The sequence below is a fragment of the Pseudophryne corroboree genome, chromosome 12, assembly GCF_028390025.1.
Source record: "Pseudophryne corroboree isolate aPseCor3 chromosome 12, aPseCor3.hap2, whole genome shotgun sequence".
Lineage (NCBI taxonomy): Eukaryota > Metazoa > Chordata > Amphibia > Anura > Myobatrachidae > Pseudophryne > Pseudophryne corroboree.
Window position 1 is genome coordinate 125083198 of NC_086455.1, and position 21919 is coordinate 125105116.

At 48.5% G+C, this 21919-nt stretch overlaps 1 protein-coding gene across 4 annotated transcripts in view; it reads left to right on the forward strand.

The window, feature by feature from the left end:
- The window catches only part of AP5M1 (adaptor related protein complex 5 subunit mu 1), an 82726-nt gene that overhangs the window by 12076 nt on the left and 48731 nt on the right, over positions 1–21919 (forward strand). For all 4 annotated transcript variants that reach the window (XM_063947981.1, XM_063947980.1, XM_063947979.1 and 1 more), the window contains exons 2-3: positions 5085–5188; positions 6595–7240. In XM_063947981.1, the coding sequence (XP_063804051.1) occupies positions 5121–5188; positions 6595–7240 (714 nt within the window). In that variant the 5' untranslated portion in view covers positions 5085–5120. The remainder of the gene's footprint in view (positions 1–5084; positions 5189–6594; positions 7241–21919) is intronic.

Here is a 21919-nt window from a genome sequence, read left to right on the forward strand (position 1 = left end):
GCACTTTTTTTGGCGATATTACTATATTTAAGCTGCTATAAGGATACAACACTTATATAGGGTTGTTCCCATATATATTATAGCGCTTGGGTGTGTGCTGGCAAACTCTCCCTCTGTCTCCCCAAAGGGCTAGTGGGGTCCTGTCTTCAATAGAGCATTCCCTGTGTGTCTGCTGTGTGTCGGTACGTGTGTGTCGACATGTATGAGGACGATGTTGGTGTGGAGGCAGAGCAATTGCCGGTAATGGTGATGTCACCCCCTAGGGAGTCGACACCGGAATGGATGGCTTTGTTTATGGAATTACGTGATAATGTCAGCACATTACAAAAATCAGTTGACGACATGAGACGGCCGTCAAACCAGTTAGTACCTGCCCAGGCGTCTCAGACACCGTCAGGGGCTGTAAAACGCCCTTTACCTCAGTCGGTCGATACAGACCCAGACACGGACACTGAATCTAGTGTCGACGGTGAAGAAACAAACGTATTTTCCAGTAGGGCCACACGTTATATGATCACGGCAATGAAGGAGGCTTTGCATATCTCTGATACTACAAGTACCACAAAAAGGGGTATTATGTGGGGGGTGAAAAAACTACCTGTAGTTTTTCCTGAATCAGAGGAATTGAATGATGTATGTGATGAAGCGTGGGTTTACCCAGATAGAAAAGGGCTAATTTCAAAAAAGTTATTGGCATTATACCCTTTCCCGCCAGAGGTTAGGGCGCGCTGGGAAACACCCCCTAAGGTGGATAAGGCGCTCACACGCTTATCAAAACAAGTGGCGTTACCGTCTCCTGATACGGCCGCCCTCAAGGATCCAGCTGATAGGAGGCTGGAAACTACCCTAAAAAGTATATACACACATACTGGTGTTATACTGCGACCAGCCATCGCCTCAGCCTGGATGTGCAGTGCTGGGGTGGTCTGGTCGGATTCCCTGACTGAAAATATTGATACCCTGGATAGGGACAGTATTTTACAGACTTTAGAGCAATTAAAGGATGCTTTTCTTTATATGCGAGATGCTCAGAGGGATATTTGCACTCTGGCATCGAGAGTAAGTGCGATGTCCATATCTGCCAGAAGAAGTTTATGGACACGACAGTGGTCAGGTGATGCGGATTCCAAACGGCATATGGAAGTATTGCCGTATAAAGGGGAGGAATTATTTGGCGTCGGTCTATCGGATCTGGTGGCCACGGCAACGGCCGGGAAATCCACCTTTTTACCTCAGACCCCCTCCCAACAGAAAAAGACACCGTCTTTTCAGCCGCAGTCCTTTCGGTCCTATAAGAACAAGCGGGCAAAAGGACAGTCATATCTGCCCCGAGGCAGAGGAAAGGGTAAGAGAGGGCAGCAAGCAGCTCCTTCCCAGGAACAGAAGCCCTCCGCGGGTTCTGCAAAGCCCTCAGCATGACGCTGGGGCTTTACAAGCGGACTCAGGAACGGTGGGGGGTCGACTCAAGAATTTCAGCGCGCAGTGGGCTTGCTCACAGGTGGACCCCTGGATCCTGCAGGTAGTATCTCAGGGTTACAGGTTGGAATTCGAGAAGTCTCCCCCTCGTCGGTTCCTAAAGTCTGCTTTGCCAACGTCTCCCTCAGACAGGGCGACGGTATTGGAAGCCATTCACAAGCTGTTTTCTCAGCAGGTGATAGTCAAGGTACCCCTCCTACAACAGGGAAAGGGGTATTACTCCACGCTATTTGTGGTACCGAAGCCGGACGGCTCGGTAAGACCTATTCTAAATCTGAAATCTTTGAACCTGTACATACAAAAATTCAAGTTCAAGATGGAATCACTCAGAGCAGTGATAGCGAATCTGGAAGAAGGGGACTTTATGGTGTCCCTGGACATAAAAGATGCTTACCTGCATGTCCCAATTTGCCCTTCACATCAAGGGTACCTCAGGTTCGTGGTGCAAAACTGTCATTATCAGTTTCAGACGCTGCCGTTTGGATTGTCCACGGCACCTCGGGTCTTTACCAAGGTAATGGCCGAAATGATGATTCTTCTGCGAAGAAGAGGCGTATTAATTATCCCTTACTTGGACGATCTCCTGATAAGGGCAAGGTCCAGAGAACAGCTGGAGGACGGAGTAGCACTAACCCAAGTAGTGCTGCAACAACACGGGTGGATTCTGAATTTTCCAAAATCTCAGTTGACCCCGACAACACGTCTGCTGTTCCTGGGAATGATTCTGGACACGGTTCAGAAAAAGGTGTTTCTTCCGGAGGAGAAAGCCAAGGAGTTATCCGAACTTGTCAGGAACCTCCTAAAACCAGGAAAAGTGTCTGTGCATCAATGCACAAGAGTCCTGGGAAAGATGGTGGCTTCTTACGAAGCAATCCCATTCGGCAGATTCCACGCACGAACTTTTCAGTGGGATCTGCTGGACAAATGGTCCGGATCGCATCTGCAGATGCATCAGCGGATAACCTTATCGCCACGGACAAGGGTGTCTCTTCTGTGGTGGTTGCAGAGTGCTCATCTGTTAGAAGGCCGCAGATTCGGCATACAGGACTGGGTCCTGGTGACCACGGATGCCAGTCTGAGAGGCTGGGGAGCGGTCACACAGGGAAGAAACTTCCAGGGAGTATGGTCAAGCCTGGAGATGTCTCTTCACATAAATATACTGGAGCTAAGAGCGATTTACAATGCTCTAAGTCTGGCAAAACCCCTGCTTCAGGGTCAGCCGGTGTTGATTCAGTCGGACAACATCACGGCAGTCGCCCACGTAAACAGACAGGGCGGCACAAGAAGCAGGAGAGCAATGACAGAAGCTGCAAGGATTCTTCGCTGGGCGGAAGATCATGTGATAGCACTGTCAGCAGTGTTCATTCCGGGAGTGGACAACTGGGAAGCAGACTTCCTCAGCAGACACGATCTACACCCGGGAGAGTGGGGACTTCATCCAGAAGTCTTCCACATGATTGTGAACCGTTGGGAAAAACCAAAGGTGGATATGATGGCGTCTCGCCTCAACAAAAAACTGGACAGGTATTGCGCCAGGTCAAGAGACCCTCAGGCAATAGCTGTGGACGCTCTGGTAACACCGTGGGTGTTCCAGTCAGTGTATGTGTTTCCTCCTCTGCCTCTCATACCCAAAGTACTGAGAATTATACGGCAAAGGGGAGTAAGAACGATACTCGTGGCTCCGGATTGGCCAAGAAGAACTTGGTACCCGGAACTTCAGGAGATGCTCACGGAAAATCCGTGGCCTCTACCTCTAAGGCGGGACCTGATTCAGCAGGGACCGTGTCTATTCCAAGACTTACCGCTGCTGCGTTTGACGGCGTGGCGGTTTGAACGCCGAATTCTAAGGGAAAAAGGCATTCCGGAAGAGGTCATTCCTACACTGGTTAAAGCCAGGAAAGAGGTGACTGCACAACATTATCACCGCATTTGGAGAAAATATGTTGCGTGGTGTGAGGCCAGGAAAGTCCCCACGGAGGAATTTCAACTGGGTCGATTCCTGCTTTTCCTACAAACAGGATTGTCTATGGGCCTCAAATTGGGGTCCATTAAGGTTCAAATTTCGGCCCTGTCGATTTTCTTCCAGAAAGAATTGGCTTCAGTTCCTGAAGTCCAGACTTTTGTTAAAGGAGTACTACATATACAGCCCCCGGTGGTGCCCCCTGTGGCTCCGTGGGACCTTAATGTAGTTTTGGATTTTCTCAAATCCCATTGGTTTGAGCCACTCAAATCGGTGGATTTGAAATATCTTACGTGGAAAGTAACCATGCTACTGGCCCTGGCTTCAGCCAGGAGAGTATCAGAATTGGCGGCTTTATCGTATAAAAGCCCATATCTGATTTTCCATTCGGACAGGGCAGAACTGCGGACGCGTCCTCATTTTCTGCCTAAGGTGGTGTCAGCGTTTCATCTGAACCAGCCTATTGTGGTGCCTGCGGCTACTAGCGATTTGGAGGATTCCAAGTTGCTGGACGTTGTCCGGGCATTGAGAATATATATTTCAAGGACGGCTGGAGTCAGAAAAACTGACTCGCTGTTTATACTATATGCACCCAACAAGCTGGGTGCTCCTGCTTCTAAGCAGACGATTGCTCGTTGGATTTGTAGCACAATTCAACTTGCACATTCTGTGGCAGGCCTGCCACAGCCTAAATCTGTCAAGGCCTATTCCACAAGGAAGGTGGGCTCATCCTGGGCGGCTGCCCGAGGGGTCTCGGCATTGCAACTCTGCCGAGCAGCTACGTGGTCGGGGGAGAACACGTTTGTAAAATTCTACAAATTAGATACCCTGGCTAAAGAGGACCTGGAGTTCTCTCATTCGGTGCTGCAGAGTCATCCGCACTCTCCCGCCCGTTTGGGAGCTTTGGTATAATCCCCATGGTCCTGACGGAGTCCCCAGCATCCACTAGGACGTCAGAGAAAATAAGATTTTACTTACCGATAAATCTATTTCTCGTAGTCCGTAGTGGATGCTGGGCGCCCATCCCAAGTGCGGATTGTCTGCAATACTTGTACATAGTTATTGTTACAAAAAAATCGGGTTGTTATTGTTGTGAGCCGCCTGTTCAGAGGCTCCTACGTTTGTCATACTGTTAACTGGGTTCAGATCACAAGTTGTACGGTGTGATTGGTGTGGCTGGTATGAGTCTTACCCGGGATTCAAAATCCTTCCTTATTGTGTACGCTCGTCCGGGCACAGTATCCTAACTGAGGCTTGGAGGAGGGTCATAGGGGGAGGAGCCAGTGCACACCACCTGATCCTAAAGCTTTATTTTTGTGCCCTGTCTCCTGCGGAGCCGCTAATCCCCATGGTCCTGACGGAGTCCCCAGCATCCACTACGGACTACGAGAAATAGATTTATCGGTAAGTAAAATCTTATTTTTCATCTCTCCATGTTCTTATACTGTAGTTATATTAGTGACACACTTTCATTGCTGATAGAGTGGAAAGTACATTAAATACATAATATTTTGTGTCTCCATATCTATTTTATAATAAAAACACATTTATACGTACATTGTAGAATGCAAATTGCTTATTTGTTGCTCTATCTCAGACATTATATGTATGAAACAACTAGTTTGCTAAATGCTGTTATGTTATGTAGGTTCCTGTTTAATGTGAGTGTTACTCATGCACCATAATGCCTGTTCGTGGACTGTGGATCTTAAGCCACCGATTTGGGGAGTGTGGAGAGGTAAAATTCTCAAGGTAATATTGTTCCTTATTATTTTGCTTTATATATACTTACACATGCTTATTCTATATACTATTTACATCTCTCTGTCATTAGACTTCATTTACTAAATGCAGTGGTTGCATACCACAAAAGGCCTGTGTTTTGCACATCTATTCATCGCTGCTCTGCTTAGAGCAGCGAGTGACAGGGGAATCTCCCAACGATATCCGGTCTCTAGGTCGACCACTATTGGTCGACATGCATTAGGTCGACAGGGTCACTATGTCGACATGACAAAAGGGTGACATGAGTTTTTCACAATTTTTTAATATTTTTGAACTTTTAAAATACTTTACGATCCATGTGGACTACAGTTCGGAACGTTAACCTGTGCCAAGTGCAGCGAGGCACCTTGCCCGAAGCATAGCAAGCCATGCGAGGGGACACGGTGCACTAATTGGGGTTCCCGGTCACTCTACAAAGAAAACGACACATTTAAAAAAAAAAAAAAGACCTCATGTCAACCTAATGCTTGTGTCGACCTATTTTGGGTGTCGACTTAGTTACTGTCGACCAATAGTGGTCAACCTAGACGCTGTCAACGTAAGTGTGGTCGACTCTATGAACCACACCCCTCCCAACTGCTCCACCACCACCACCACGGGACACTGCGACCTGCAGGTGGGACAGCGGAACTGTCACGCCAAATCGGGACAGTTGCAAGTTATTGTTTTGGACTTACACACGTCAATGTTAAGACCTACACTCCACCACCAATAGACGCATCTGTAAGCTAGAAGTGAGGTCAGCTTTGTGTTCCCCTTTTATAAATAAAACTTGACTGTTTGCCTGCTAAAACACTGGTTACTTAGCCGTATTGTGTAACTAAATCATGAGATTAAGGAGACATCTAGGGGTTTATTTACAAAGCATCGAGTTGGAAAACCCTGTGCTTCTGAGCATGTCTATCGGTGAAACTTAAAAGTGCAATGCTTTTACTAGTAGTATCTTGCTAGTAAAAGCATTGCCCTTTTAAATTTCGGGCAAGACCATGGTCAGAAGCTCAAGTTGCTTCATAAATGTGAGTGTGAAGTTTCATGTTGAACAGATTGCGCTATGGAACTGTTCTCCGCTGTACTAAAATTGAGTGAGGTGCACAATGTAGTTAAAAGGAGTTACTCTTGTGTGTGACTAACACATAACAAGAAAGAAGTAAATAAATAGGAAGAAATAAAATACACTTACATACCTCCCAGAATTGTGAAACCCTAAATCAGGACACAACCTGAGCTTGTGTAGTGTAGTTGTGTAGTGCTTCCAAAGGGTACCCCAACTCTCACCCCCCTGCCCCAAAAAAGACATCCCTATAATGCTATGCTAGTACGTGTGGCATTAAAATAATGCATATTATTTAATGCTGTATTTTTATGACTTGCAGACATTACCCTACAGTAGAAAAACGAGCCAAGGCCTTCAACAGGTCGAGCTATGTGAACTTCCCCGATAATGAAGACCTCTTAAAAGCCTTGCTCCATGAACTGGGATTGACGGAAGAGAATAAACAGTTTGTGGAATACAGAGATAATTGTTCCAGAATCAATAAAACAAACGTGTACTCCTTGACTGTTTCTGAAGGCAAACTCTGGCCTGTCCTGGCCATTCAAAATGGCAACTTCATCTATGTGTGTCTCCCTCTAGTAGAGCAGTCACTGACTCCTCCTCCACCACTTATAAATATAAACAGCATCTCGGAAGCATTCGCCCTTTTATCCGATATAATGCTGTTTATCAATTCCGGACTGAACACAGAAGCAGATATTTCATCCAAGCTCACGCAGCTTCCTTTTCTGATAACTCAGGCTTGTCCCCTGGGCTCTCCCGTGAATACAGACTTGCTTTCACTGCCTGATAATGTAAGCAGCACCTCTTTGAGCGAAGGTTATAAATCCCCAGCATGGAGGACCAGCAAACAGAAGGGTAAAGCTCAGATTGAAGTATACATCACAGAGAAAGTGAATTCCACTCAGTATGACAAGGGTGATGATAGCGACACGTGGCAGGTATATGGGACAGTCTCCTGCAAGGTGAGTGTCTATGCCTTTAATCATTTTGTTACTCACTGCTTCAAGTAGTATTCCACCGCTCACATTGGTTTGTTTTCCGTCATCCTCCCAAGCCAGAGGTTGGAGGACATAAACTTTGACTATTGTTCTCCTTTACAGCTCTGTTATCGGTCCTACAATTGATGTAATTTTCTCTAATGTCTTATGGTATTATGATGATCATACAAACTAAGAAGGGTAGTTGTTCGGGTGTTGCAGTGTATGTGGCCATAAACTACTTCTATGCCTGATAGTGATCTCAGGAGCTGATTCAGAGATGGAGGCAGCCGCGTGTCTGTACACAGCGGCCGCGTCCATCTGGTCTGCACACACACTGGCTGCAGTGCGCGACCTTACACATTGTGGCCGCATCCAGACTGTTCCCCCCGCATGTAAGGAGATGGACACAGATCTTGCTTCCAGTATGGGAATAAAACAACCAGATATGCACATCAATATGATGTTATGGAGAATGCCAGAAAATGCATCTGGCCTATGGCGGTAATTCAGACCTGAGCGTAGCAGCAAATTTGTTAGCAGTTGGGCAAAACCATGGGCCTAATTCAGACCGGATTGGTCAAAGCAGAGATCAGGTCTGAAGTGCGCCGGTGCATGCCAGACAGCCGACGGCCACCTCAGCCCTGCGATCGCCTCTGTCTGATTGACAGGCAGAGGTATTCCCTAGGTGGGAAGGGGGCGGGCCGTCGGCGTTTGGCGACCGATTTAGTGGCGCAGTCCGGGCAACGTAGGCGTGCCTGGACCATGTGGGGGCGGGCCGCGGTATCTGTGACACTTGGCCGCTGCGACCCTAGCAGCGACGAGTAGCTCCCTGCCAGCGCGCAGGAGCTGCTCTGGCAGGGAGCTACTCTTCAAGTACAAAAGAGCTTTTGTACTTGTGTGGGGGGGGAGGGGTGCTCGGGCCTGACATGCGGGGCGGACTAGCCCTGTGCTGGACGTCCCCCCGCATGTCTGTGTGACTGATCGCAGATGTGCTAAATTTAGCATATCTACGGTCAGGTCTGATGTGCACTGCAGGGGGGGGCAGATATAACATGTGCAGAGAGAGTTAGATTTGGGTGGGGGGTGTTCAAACTGAAATCTAAATTGCAGTGTAAAAATAAAGCAGCCAGCATTTACTCTGCTCAGAAACAAAATAACCCACCCAAATCTAACTCTCTTTGCACATGTTACATCTGCCCCAACTGCAGTGCACATGGTTTTGCCCAACTGCTAACAAAATTACTACTATGATCAGGTGTGAATTACCCCTATGACTGCAGTTTTTGTTGGTATGCAATCATCATCAACTGACTGTGCTACTTGGCCTGACCATTGAACGCCAGTATCTGATTATGTTTGGACACAGGCCCATTGAGTTTCCATTCCAGATGAACAACAACTGAATCCACAAGTGTGTTGGCAATTTTAGAAAAACCTGTTGACCCTGAATGGCTATAGCTTTCTTATGTTTTTTTTTTTTTTAAATAGAGTTTGTTTACTCGAAAAAGGATCACCAATACAGACATAGCATTAGACATGGGAAATCGGATAATACAGGATAAGCAATGCAACAGTTTATAGCTTGTGTAAACTCCAAAAGCATGATACATTACGTCACATGTACAATTACTCCCATATTATTACCAATCTAATGTCCGTAAACAGGTCATAAATCACATTTCTCTGACGTCCTAAGTGGATGCTGGGACTCCGTAAGGACCATGGGGAATAGCGGGCTCCGCAGGAGACTGGGCACATCGAAAGATTTAGGACTACCTGGTGTGCACTGGCTCCTCCCACTATGACCCTCCTCCAGACCTCAGTTAGAATCCTGTGCCCGGCTCGAGCTGGATGCACACTAGGGGCTCTCCTGAGCTCCTAGATAGAAAGTATAATTTAGGTTTTTTATTTTACAGTGAGACCTGCTGGCAACAGGCTCACTGCAACGAGGGACTAAGGGGAGAAGAAGCGAACCTACCTAAGTGTGGGTAGTTTGGGCTTCTTAGGCTACTGGACACCATTAGCTCCAGAGGGATCGACCGCATGGAACCGGCCATTGATGTTCGGTCCCGGAGCCGCGCCGCCGACCCCTTACAGAGCCAGAAGCAAGAAGAGTCCGGAAAATCGGCGGCTGAAGACATCAGTCTTCTCCAAGGTAGCGCACAGCACTGCAGCTGTGCGCCATTGCTCCTCATACACACTTCGGTCACTGAGGGTGCAGGGCGCTAGGGGGGGGGCGCCCTGAGCAGCAATAAATACACCTTGGCTGGCAAATATATCACAATATATAGCCCCAGGGGCTATATATGTGATAATTACCCCTGCCAGAATACAAAAAACAGCGGGAGAAAAGTCAGCCGAAAAAGGGGCGGAGCTATCTCCCTCAGCACACTGGCGCCATTTCTCCCTCACAGCTCCGCTGGAAGGAAGCTCCCTGGCTCTCCCCTGCAGACTACACTACAGAAAGGGTAAAAAAGAGAGGGGGGGCACTAAATTTAGGCGCAATATACATATACAGCAGCAATAAGGGGATATAATTTAGTTAATCCCTGTATTATATAGCGCTCTGGTGTGTGCTGGCATACTCTCACTCTGTCTCCCCAAAGGGCTTTGTGGGGTCCTGTCTTCTATCAGAGCATTCCCTGTGTGTGTGCGGTGTGTCGGTACGGCTGTGTCGACATGTTTGATGAGGAGGCTGATGTGGAGGAGGAGCAGATGCCTGTAAATGTGATGTCACCCCCTGCGGGGCAGACACCTGAGTGGATGGACTTGTGGAAGGAATTACGCGAAAGAGTCGACTCCTTACATAAAAAATTTGACGACATGCCAAATGCGGGACAGCCGGCTTCTCAGCTCGTGCCTGTCCAGGCGTCTCAAAGGCCACCCGGGGCTCTAAAGCGCCCGCTACCTCAGATAGCAGACACGGATGTCGACACGGATACTGATACCAGTGTCGACGACGATGACGCAAATGTAATGTCCACTAGGGCCACTCGTTATATGATTGAGGCAATGAAAAATGTTTTACACATTTCTGATGTAACCCAAGGTACCACAAAAAAGGGTATTATGTTTGGGGAGAAAAAACTACCTGTAGTCTTTCCCCCTTCTGAAGAATTAAATGAGGTGTGTGAGGTAGCGTGGGCTTCCCCCGATAGAAAATTGGTGATTTCAAAGAAATTACTAATGGCGTACCCTTTCCCGCCAGAGGATAGGTCACGTTTGGAAACACCACCTAGGGTGGATAAAGCGCTTACACGTCTATCAAAAAAGGTGGCACTACCGTCTCCGGATACGGCCGCCCTAAATGAACCTGCGGATAGAAAGCAGGAGGCTCTCCTGAAGGCTATATATACACACACTGGTGTTATACTGCGACCAGCTATTGCTTCAGCCTGGATGTGCAGTGCTGCAGCTGCGTGGTCAGAATCCCTGTCAGAAAACATTGACACCCTAGACAGGGACACTATATTGCTTAACATAGAGCATATTAAAGACGCAGTCTTTTACATAAGAGATGCACAGAGGGATATTTGCCGGCTGGCATCTAAAATCAGTGCACTGTCCATTTCTGCCAGGAGAGGGTTATGGACCCGGCAGTGGACAGGGGATGCAGATTCTAAAAGGCACAGAAGTTTTGCCTTACAAGGGCGAGGAGTTGTTCGGGGGTGGTCTTTCGGACCTAGTGTCCACAGCAACGGCTGGGAAGTCAGCTTTTTTACCACATGTCCCCTCACAACCAAAGAAAACACCGTATTATCAGGTGCAGTCCTTTCGTCCCCAAAAGAGCAGGCGAGGTAGAGGCGCGTCCTTTCTGCCAAGGTAGAGGGAAAAAGCTGCAGCATTCAGCCATTTCCCAGGAACAAAAGTCCTCCCCCGCTTCATCTGCTAAGTCCGCCGCATGACGCTGGGGCTCAACAGGCGGTGCCAGGTACGGTGGGGGCCCGTCTCAAAAACTTCAGCAATCAGTGGGCTCGCTCACAAGTAGATCCCTGGATCCTTCAAGTGGTATCTCAGGGGTACAAGCTGGAATTCGGGACATTACCCCCCCGCCGTTTCCTCAAATCTGCCTTACCAACGACTCCCTCAGACAGGGAGGCTGTGTTAGAGGCCATTCGCAAGCTGTATTCCCAGCAGGTGATAGTCAAAGTACCCCTACTTCAACAAGGACGGGATTACTATTCCACAATGTTTGTGGTACCGAAACCGGACGGTTCGGTGAGACCCATTTTAAATTTAAAATCCTTGAACACATATATAAAAAAATTCAGGTTCAAGATGGAATCGCTCAGGGCGGTTATTGCAAGCCTGGAAGAGGGGGATTACATGGTATCTCTGGACATCAAGGATGCTTACCTACATGTCCCCATTTACCATCCTCACCAGGAGTACCTCAGATTTGTGGTACAGGATTGTCATTACCAATTCCAGACGTTGCCGTTTGGCCTGTCCACGGCACCGAGGGTATTTACCAAGGTAATGGCCGAAATGATGATACTCCTTCGAAAAAAGGGAGTTTTAATTATCCCATACTTGGACGATCTCCTGATAAAAGCGAGTTCCAGAGAACAGTTGCTAGTGGGCGTAGCACTATCTCAAGAGGTGCTACTCCAGCATGGTTGGATTCTGAATATTCCAAAGTCACAGCTGGTTCCTGCGACACGTCTACTGTTCCTGGGAATGATTCTGGACACAGTCCAGAAAAAAGTGTTTCTCCCAGAGGAGAAAGCCAAGGAGCTGTCGTCTCTAGTCAGAGGCCTCCTAAAACCAAAACAGGTGTCGGTGCATCACTGCACGCGAGTCCTGGGAAAGATGGTGGCTTCCTACGAAGCAATCCCATTCGGCAGGTTCCATGCCAGAATATTTCAGTGGGACCTCTTGGACCAATGGTCCGGATCGCATCTTCAAATGCATCGGCTGATAACCCTGTCTCCAAGGACCAGGGTGTCTCTCTTGTGGTGGCTGCAGAGTGCTCATCTCGTGGAGGGCCGCAGATTCGGCATACAGGACTGGGTCTTGGTGACCACGGAGGCCAGCCTTCGGGGCTGGGGGGAAGTCACGCTGGGAAGAAACTTCCAAGGACTTTGGACAAGTCAGGAGACTTCCCTACACATAAATGTTCTGGAACTGAGGGCCATTTACAATGCCCTGAGTCAGGCAAAGGCCCTGCTTCAAAACCAACCGGTTCTGATCCAGTCAGACAACATCACGGCGGTCGCCCATGTAAACCGACAGGGCGGCACAAGAAGCAGGGCGGCGATGGCAGAAGCCACAAGGATTCTCCGATGGGCGGAAAATCACGTGTTAGCACTGTCAGCAGTGTTCATTCCGGGAGTGGACAACTGGGAAGCGGACTTCCTCAGCAGACACGACCTCCACCCGGGAGAGTGGGGACTTCATCCAGAAGTCTTCCAACAGATAGTAAACCATTGGGAAAAGCCACAGGTGGACATGATGGCGTCCCGCCTAAACAAAAAACTAGAAAAATATTGCGCCAGGTCAAGGGACCCTCAGGCGATAGCTGTGGACGCTCTAGTCACACCGTGGGTGTACCGGTCGGTTTATGTGTTCCCTCCTCTTCCTCTCATACCCAAGGTACTGAGGATAATAAGGAAAAGAGGAGTAAGAACTATACTCATTGTTCCAGATTGGCCAAGAAGGTCTTGGTACCCGGAACTTCAAGAGTTAATCTCAGAGGACCCATGGCCTCTGCCGCTCAGACAGGACCTGCTACAGCAGGGGCCCTGTCTGTTCCAAGACTTACCGCGGCTGCGTTTGACGGCATGGCGGTTGAACGCCGGATCCTAAAGGAAAAGGGCATTCCGGAGGAAGTCATTCCTACGCTGATTAAAGCCAAGAAAGATGTAACTGCAAAACATTATCACCGCATATGGCGGAAATATGTTGCTTGGTGTGAGGCCAGAAAGGCCCCAACAGAGGAATTTCAACTGGGTCGATTTCTACACTTCCTACAAGCAGGAGTGACTATGGGCCTAAAATTAGGCTCCATTAAGGTACAGATCTCGGCTCTGTCAATTTTCTTCCAGAAAGAACTAGCTTCACTACCTGAAGTTCAGACATTTGTAAAAGGAGTGCTGCATATTCAGCCCCCTTTTGTGCCTCCAGTGGCACCTTGGGATCTCAACGTGGTGTTGAGTTTCCTAAAATCACATTGGTTTGAGCCACTAAAAACCGTGGATTTAAAATATCTCCCGTGGAAAGTGGTCATGTTATTGGCCTTGGCTTCGGCCAGGCGTGTATCAGAATTGGCGGCTTTGTCATGTAAAAGCCCTTATCTGATTTTCCATATGGATAAGGCGGAATTGAGGACTCGTCCCCAGTTTCTCCCTAAGGTGGTGTCAGCTTTTCACTTGAACCAACCTATTGTAGTGCCTGCGGCTACTAGGGACTTGGAGGATTCCAAGTTACTGGACGTAGTCAGGGCCTTGAAAATTTATGTTTCCAGGACGGCTGGAGTCAGGAAAACTGACTCGCTATTTATCCTGTATGCACCCAACAAGATGGGTGCTCCTGCTTCTAAGCAGACAATTGCTCGCTGGATTTGTAGCACAATTCAGCTGGCGCATTCTGCGGCTGGACTGCCGCATCCTAAATCGGTGAAGGCCCATTCCACGAGGAAGGTGGGCTCATCTTGGGCGGCTGCCCGAGGGGTCTCGGCTTTACAACTTTGCCGAGCTGCTACTTGGTCAGGAGCAAACACGTTTGCAAAATTCTACAAATTTGATACCCTGGCTGAGGAGGACCTTGAGTTCTCTCGTTCGGTGCTGCAGAGTCGTCCGCACTCTCCCGCCCGTTTGGGAGCTTTGGTATAGTCCCCATGGTCCTTACGGAGTCCCAGCATCCACTTAGGACGTCAGAGAAAATAAGATTTTACTCACCGGTAAATCTATTTCTCGTAGTCCGTAGTGGATGCTGGGCGCCCGTCCCAAGTGCGGACTGTCTGCATTACTTGTATATAGTTATTGTTAACTAAACGGGTTCTTGTTGAGCCATCTGTTGAGATGCTCAGTTGTATTCATACTGTTAACTGGGTATAATATCACGAGTTATACGGTGTGATTGGTGTGGCTGGTATGAGTCTTACCCGGGAGTCAAAATCCTTCCCTATTGTGTCAGCTCTTCCGGGCACAGTATCCTAACTGAGGTCTGGAGGAGGGTCATAGTGGGAGGAGCCAGTGCACACCAGGTAGTCCTAAATCTTTCTTAGATGTGCCCAGTCTCCTGCGGAGCCCGCTATTCACCATGGTCCTTACGGAGTCCCAGCATCCACTACGGACTACGAGAAATAGATTTACCGGTGAGTAAAATCTTATTATTAAACATTTTTAATTTTCTCCCCAGTTATTTAGCAATTACAACTCCAACTAGTAGGCCGTAGCATAGCCTACAGAAACTTCTAGAACAAAAAAAAATAGGAAAGGAAGAGAGAGAGAGAAAGAGAGAAAATCAAAAAGCAGTATTACAATAAAATAACTGAGGTATATGGAGTAAAGATTAATATCACGACCTGGCCTTGCCTGAACCCAGGACGCACACCGCTACCTGCGCGCAGTGCTTCTCATAGCGCAAGGGCGGGAGAGTAGTATACAGAAGTAATCCAAGGGGACCATATTTTCTCATATTTAGAAATGGCATTATTTTTCATGTATATATAGCGGTCTTTAAGGAGAGTGTCATTAACCAGAGCCTTAAAGGCTGAAACAGAAGGGCAGCGCGGGGCCATCCATGTCCGCGCAATGCACACTTTAGCCATTGCACAAATACTATGAGCATAAAGGCCCTCCCACCTGGACCCCGAAGCAGAACCCCCCATTCCTAATATACAGAATCTCGAAGTCAACATACTCCTAGGCATCCCCATGCGCTCCAGAATCGACCTGACCCCAGACCAAAACTCCTGAATGGACGGACACTCCCACACAAGGTGCCAAAAGGATCCCCCATCGGCCCCACATTTAGGGCAAACAGCTGTATTGCCAGCCCCATATCTGGCCAACCGAGCCGGTGTCATATAGGATCTGTGCAAAATAAAGAGCTGTATTTGTTGAAATCGGAGTGACTTAGTCGCCATACCCGGGTATTCCAGGGCAAGCTCCCAGTCCTCCTCGCCTATGGGGCCCAGATCACACTCTCAATGCGCACACGGAGTCCCGAAAGAGGGTCTGCATGAAGTATTTTTAATAGGTACGAGTAGGTAAAAGAAATCACCTTAACCCGCCCCAACGAGCTTAAAAAGGTCTTTATGGGGAAATGAAGGAGCGCCAGGGGTGAGTCCCGAAATTGTGACTGCAAGGCGTGTCGGAGTTGTAGGAATCTAAAAAAATAAGAATTAGGTATACCAAATTCCTCCTTTAATTGCTGAAACGATTTCAGCGTACCATCACTGTACAATTGGTATATGGAGACAATGGAGTACGGAACCCACACCACCCCGCTCTCGAGAGCCCCCAGCTCGGGTAGTGAAGTAGAGCGCCATAGGGGAGTATCCGGGTCCAAGCCATCAAACCCAAGCAGAGTTCTCAGAGCGAGCCAGATCTTCATGGCCTGGAAGACAATAGGGGGAGAGTACCGAGAAACATTCCCACTCAGCAAAACCTGCACTGGAGAGAGGCCCGGATAATAGCACTGGAGAAACGCCCATTGCAAAGTGCCGGCATCCCCGCCCTGTATCCAGGTGCTAAGATGTGATAACTGAGACGCAAAGTAGTACATTTGGAAGTTGGGTAAGGCTAAACCTCCATCAGCTTTCAGCCTATTGAGGGTGTTCAGCCCTATCCTAGGCCTTTTGTTGGCCCAGATCAGGGATGATAGTATACCATTCAGTTTCCTAAAGAATGCCGGGAAGATATATACCGGGGATTGCAAAACAATGTATAATACTTTGGGTAGAATTATCATTTTTATGAGATTAACCCTTCCAGTCACTGTCAGCGGAAGTTTGCACCAAGCTCTCGACTTGCTTATAATCAGTTGCGTCAGTGGGTCCAGATTCAGGGGTATAAAATCAGAAGGGTTATTTGTGACCTGAATTCCAAGATATTTAAACTCATCTGTCCAGCATAGCGGCAGGGAGAGCTTCGGGACCCGGGGAGGAGGACCAATGGCGGGCATAATAAATTACTTGGGCCAGTTGATATGGAGACCAGAAAAGCCGCCGAATTCCTCAATGACCTGCAGCAAAGTAGGCATATCGACAGCATAATCATGTAGGAATAACAGCAGGTCATCCGCATAAAGGGCGATCTTGTCAACACAAGGGCCCGTAGTGATTCCCCCAATGTCCGGGTGTGTCCTAATCAGGCAGGCCAGAGGCTCTATAGCTATAGCAAACAGGGCAGGGGAGAGGGGGCACCCTTGTCTAGTACCCCGAGACAGGGTAAAGGAGGACGAAATGTAACCATTTACCAAGATCCTGGCACACGGATTTTGATATAGCAGTCTGATCCATTGTATAAAGTTAGGGCCAAAGCCCATACATTTCATAACTCCCCACAGGTAGGACCATTCAACGCTATCGAACACCTTAGCCGCGTCCAAGGAGACCGCGACCGAGTCCGAGGGGAAGGCATGCGGAGCCTGCAGTATAGTATACAGCCTACGCAAATTAATAGACGTTGACATGCCTGGCATAAAGCCAGATTGATCCTGATGTATTATGGACTTAATAACCGAGTTAAGCCGAACCGCCAGAATCTTTGCCAGGATCTTAGCATCAGTAGGAATGAGGCAGATCGGCCTATAGGACTCCAAGAGTCTGGGGTCCTTGCCGGGCTTTGGTAGTACTATAATAACAGTCTCGGACATTGAGGGAGGAAGTTGATTAGTAGCAAACGTATCCGTAAACATAGTAAGCAACTTAGGGCCAAAGAACTCTATGTGTGTTTTATACAGCTCAGTGGGGATGCCATCACAACCCGGAGACTTACCACTGGGGAACAAACCCACTGCCGCGGTCACCTCCTCCAAAGTCAGAGGTGATTCCAGAAAATGACTAGCCTCAGAGGAGAGTCTGGAGAGGGGTACATTATTCAAGTATATGTCCAAGTCTGCCGCGGAGTGCGTCAGCCGAGACTCATACAGATCCCTGTAATATGAAAGGAACAGCCGTGCAATGTCTGGGGTGTTGTCTACAATGGAGCCATCAGGACCAGACATCTGCACAACCGTAGACCCGGGCCGGTCGTAGTGTACTAAAGGGGCTAACAAACTTCCCGGTCTATCCACCTGCATGTACAAATTAGTGGCCCGAAACAAAAGGGAGCGCGCGTTTTTATCTGAGAGATGGGCCAGCCATGCCGCCTGAGCCGTCAGCCATTGCGATTTAAGTGCAGAGGTGCCCTCTGCCAAATAACGGATCTCGAGGTCCCTAAACTCAGATTCAAGTGTCCTCTCCTTCTCCCTACATGACAATTTGTGTGCAGCAATTTTACCAATCAGTGTACCACGTAAAAAGGCTTTAAAGGAGTCCCAAATGACAGGAGCCGGGGCCGAGCTCACATTATCCGCAAAAAAAACCTCCCACTTTGTTGTCAGGTCCGAACAGTCGCCCAACTGAGCTAACCAGGATGGATGTAACTTCCAATACGACTGTCCCCTCTGGCACTCCACCTCCAAAGATAACATCAAGGGCGAGTGGTCGGACACCCCCGCGCCTCATAGTGAACATCTAAGATTCTGGGCAGAAGCTCAGGGGAGACCAGGGCCAGGTCGATTCTGGAAAATGAGCCATGTGTGCCAGAGAAGCACGAGAACTGCCTAAGTGCTGGATGCCGTACCCTCCAAGCGTCCACCCACTGCATATTACTCAGAAAGTCTGCAAATTTAGATTGGGTACCCCCTACCCCGGGAGCTGAGGGGGACCTCCACCTATCCAGGGAGACGTCCAACACGTTATTAAAGTCCCCCAAGCAAATAACAGGGGCATGGGGGGAAGAGGCAATAAATGAGGTGGCTTTCTGCAATACGTCATATGAGAAAGGTGGAGGAATATACACTGATAGCAGGAAGTAATGACAGGAATTCAATTTGCATTCGAGGAACACAAACCTACCATAGGGGTCAGTATTTACCGTAAGCAATTCAAACTGGACAGTTCTTTTTATCATGACTGACACCCCCCGGGAAAAGGAGGAGTGAGAGGAATGATACGCCCATCCCACCCAAGGTCTGCGGAGCGACAGCAGTCTATTCCCTCTAAATGAGTCTCACTCGGACAATGTCCGGGTCGTATTTCTTAATCATTTTAAGTACCAGGGATCGCTTTACTTTATTGTTGATACCCCGGACATTCCACGCCAAAGATTTTAAGGCAGGCATGACGTCTGTACGGCCATCTGGGACACACCACATATATACCTCGCAGGGTGGATAAGTGACCCCGCAATCAAAGTTGTCTGCGCACCTGCCCGCCCATATAAAGCATTATCCTGCATACCCTGCCGTCCGCAGATCGCGAGCCTAGCCGGTCAAAACAACACATCAGTACCTCACATAGAAAAAAAATTGAAATCTAGAAAACAATAAACTAAAGAAAGAAAAACTAATCCCACATAGAAACAAACAATACCCAAAATACCAAAATTCCAACCCCCCTCCCCGTATACCTTCCCAAACAGTGGCATACACATATCCCTAACAAAACCCAACCCTGGAGATCCAAGTGCCTACGGCAAACCTATGCGTAGCATAAAGACCTAGAGTCCCAGTGTAAAAACAGAACCCTAAGTGTATATAACGCTACGCAACAAAGTCCAGAACCAACAAAACTAGAGGGTGCTCCCCGGACATAAACTTGCATGTTTGAGGCCCATGTAGGAGGGGGGAACAGGATATCAGTCCGCAGCTAGTTGACGGACGCCTGGAGCATATCTGTCCAGCCAGGTCGCCGCCTCCCTTGGAGAACTGAAGAACTTAATCTCCCCGTCCGCCACCACACGCAGCCTGGAGGGGAACAACATCGAGTAGGGAAGATTCAAGTCACGAAGACGCCGCTTGATAGCAGGAACTGGGCCCAGTCTTTCTGGACGTCCGCTGCAAAGTCTGGGAGTGCCGACACCCGGACTCCATTCCGAAGCAGGGGGCCCTTCGTGCGGCCCAGAAGCAGCACGGAGTCCCGGTCTTTGTAATGCAAGAATTTGGCGATGAAAGTTCGTGGTGGGGCACCAGGGGGTAAAGGCCGGAAAGGTACTCTGTGAGCCCGTTCCACCGCAAACTGGGAGGTGAAGGATTCCGCACCATATGCCTCCTTGAGCCATGACTCCAAGAAATCTTCAGGATGTGCCCCCTCTTCTCTTTCAGGCAGGCCCACGAACCGCACATTATTTCTACGGACGCACCCCTCCATATCCAGAAACTTGGTTTGCATCGTTGAGACCTGCTGGGAAACCGCCGATTGCTTCAGGGGGCCGCAGAGGTCCTCCAGGTTAGAGACCCGCGTCTCGGCCTCACCCACTCTCTCCCGTATACGTTGGACATCCTGACGCAATAAAGAAAGATCGCACTGCACCTTCTCCATTTTGTCCAACAAACGTTGTTCGCTAGCCGCTATAGCCTCCAATACCTGCTGAATGGATGGAACAGAGGGCTGCATAGCCGCATCTGAGGTAGCCTAAGCTGGGGGATCAGGGCGGGCAGGAGGGGACGATTTAGGAGATGACGGCGCCGGCTGGGTGGTAGACTGGCGGGCAAACTTCTCCAACTTGGCCGCAGCCGCGCATTGGCCGTCTTTCACCATATTAGCAAAGCTGAAACCACCGACCAGGTACAACACGAGCTTTGTTATGTTTCACCTCTGATCCTGTTGTTGTCTTTCTCTGATAGGGACCAAGTCTGGACACAGAAGAACAGCTCTTGCATTAGGATAGTTCTATACTGATGAATACTTCTGGTGTATTCTGCCCAATCCATATTTATAATATTAATGCAGTCACTATTACAGCAACCCTGGCATGTTTACATTTAGCCTGCGCCCTCACTGTAAGGTCTAGGAGAAAATAACTAAAGATTATATAAAATCATGGGACATGTATTAAAACTGTTCAACGAGTTGAGAAGGTAGGAATGACCATGATACCCAATCAAGCACTTAGCTTTTTTTTTTCTGCATCGGGGTACACTGTGATTCCACAGGGAATTACATCGGGGTGTAGAGTTGGATCTTGATCCGAGGCACCAACAGACTAAAAGCTTTGACTGTTCCCAGGATGCATAGCGCCGCCTCCTCTATATCCCCTCCTCCATGCACTGGAGCTCAGTTTGTAAGTTAGTACTTGCAGTGCAGGCAGATAACAGGCAGGGCTGCGCTAGGCAGCCCTGAAAATTACTTTTTTTTGAAGAAAGAAGACTTCAAGGGCCGCAGCACAGGCACTTAAAAGTGCTATATGTCAGTCTGACATATCGTGCTGCGGCTCCCTCACCTCCCCCAGCGGCGCTGTATACTCCCGCGCCCTGGTTGCCGGGTACTTACAGCGGAGGGGCTCCAGTTCAGTCAGGCACACTCACCGTTGCTGCTCCCCTGAATCGCGTTGCCGCATCATAGGGTGGAGATAAGAGGGTCCCCCAGGTGGGACCCGATGAAATCGCGATCCGGCACGGTCTCCGGAGACGGACCGCAAGGCAGAGGGCATGGGTCCGGAAGCAGGAGCGTGGCTGTTGAGTATTGCGTTTTTTCTTTCTTTTAATGTGTGTGTGTAAGCGGCGCTACTAGGGGTCATATCTAATGGGGGCAGGCTATTTTTTAAGTTGATCATTTTTGTATGGCCCCCGAAGGATTTTATAAATATCCAAATGGCCCTTATTAGGAAAAAGGTTCCCCACCCCTGCCGTACAGGGACCCCACTAGACCACCAGGGCAAGGGGCACAGGTCGGATTTCTTAAAATCCGTTTACAATATGCCCCGCAGTACCCGGTGGTGAAGTCCAGCAGAGGGGATAAGGCTCTGACCTGTAGCCCCTCCCCCAGCCCCAGGCACCATTTACTGCAAATGTTCCCGCCCTGGAGCTGCATCTCTCTTCTCCCTCACTCTCTGTCAGCGTTTGGGCGCCATTACACCACAGCTGCGCTGATTCTGGGACTGCTGGGCAATGTCTCCTCTGTAATGCCGCCTGCCTCATCAGCGCTGTGCTTTTACAGGACACTTAAGTATTCTACATGTCATTTAGAAAGTGTTAGCTAAGAACAAGTGCATAACTACAGGGATATTTAGTACAAGTATCCCGTGATATACATCCAGTATCTACTGTGCATTGTTATATCTGTATATATACATAGCTTTACTCAGTGGTCCAGTTACTTAGTCTTGCTAGTCCAGTGCAGTTTTATTGTTGTTTTGTAATAACGTCTGCATTGTACATGTGACTGTGTGTGCCAATAGCTGCTGTGCGATCTCGATTCCGTGTATCCCACACATATTGCTATCCCTATATTCTGTACCCTGAGAGGGGCTAAGTACATCAGGGTTATTATATATACATATATATATATATATATATATATATATATATATATATATATATATGTTCACAGGATATACTACTTTGGTATTTTTCTCTGTGTGTTTCAGTCACCATATACCTCTTAAATTCTCTGTGCTCTGCTTTGCAGTCACACTATACAGTGGGTTTCTGGCGGGTACTTTGTCT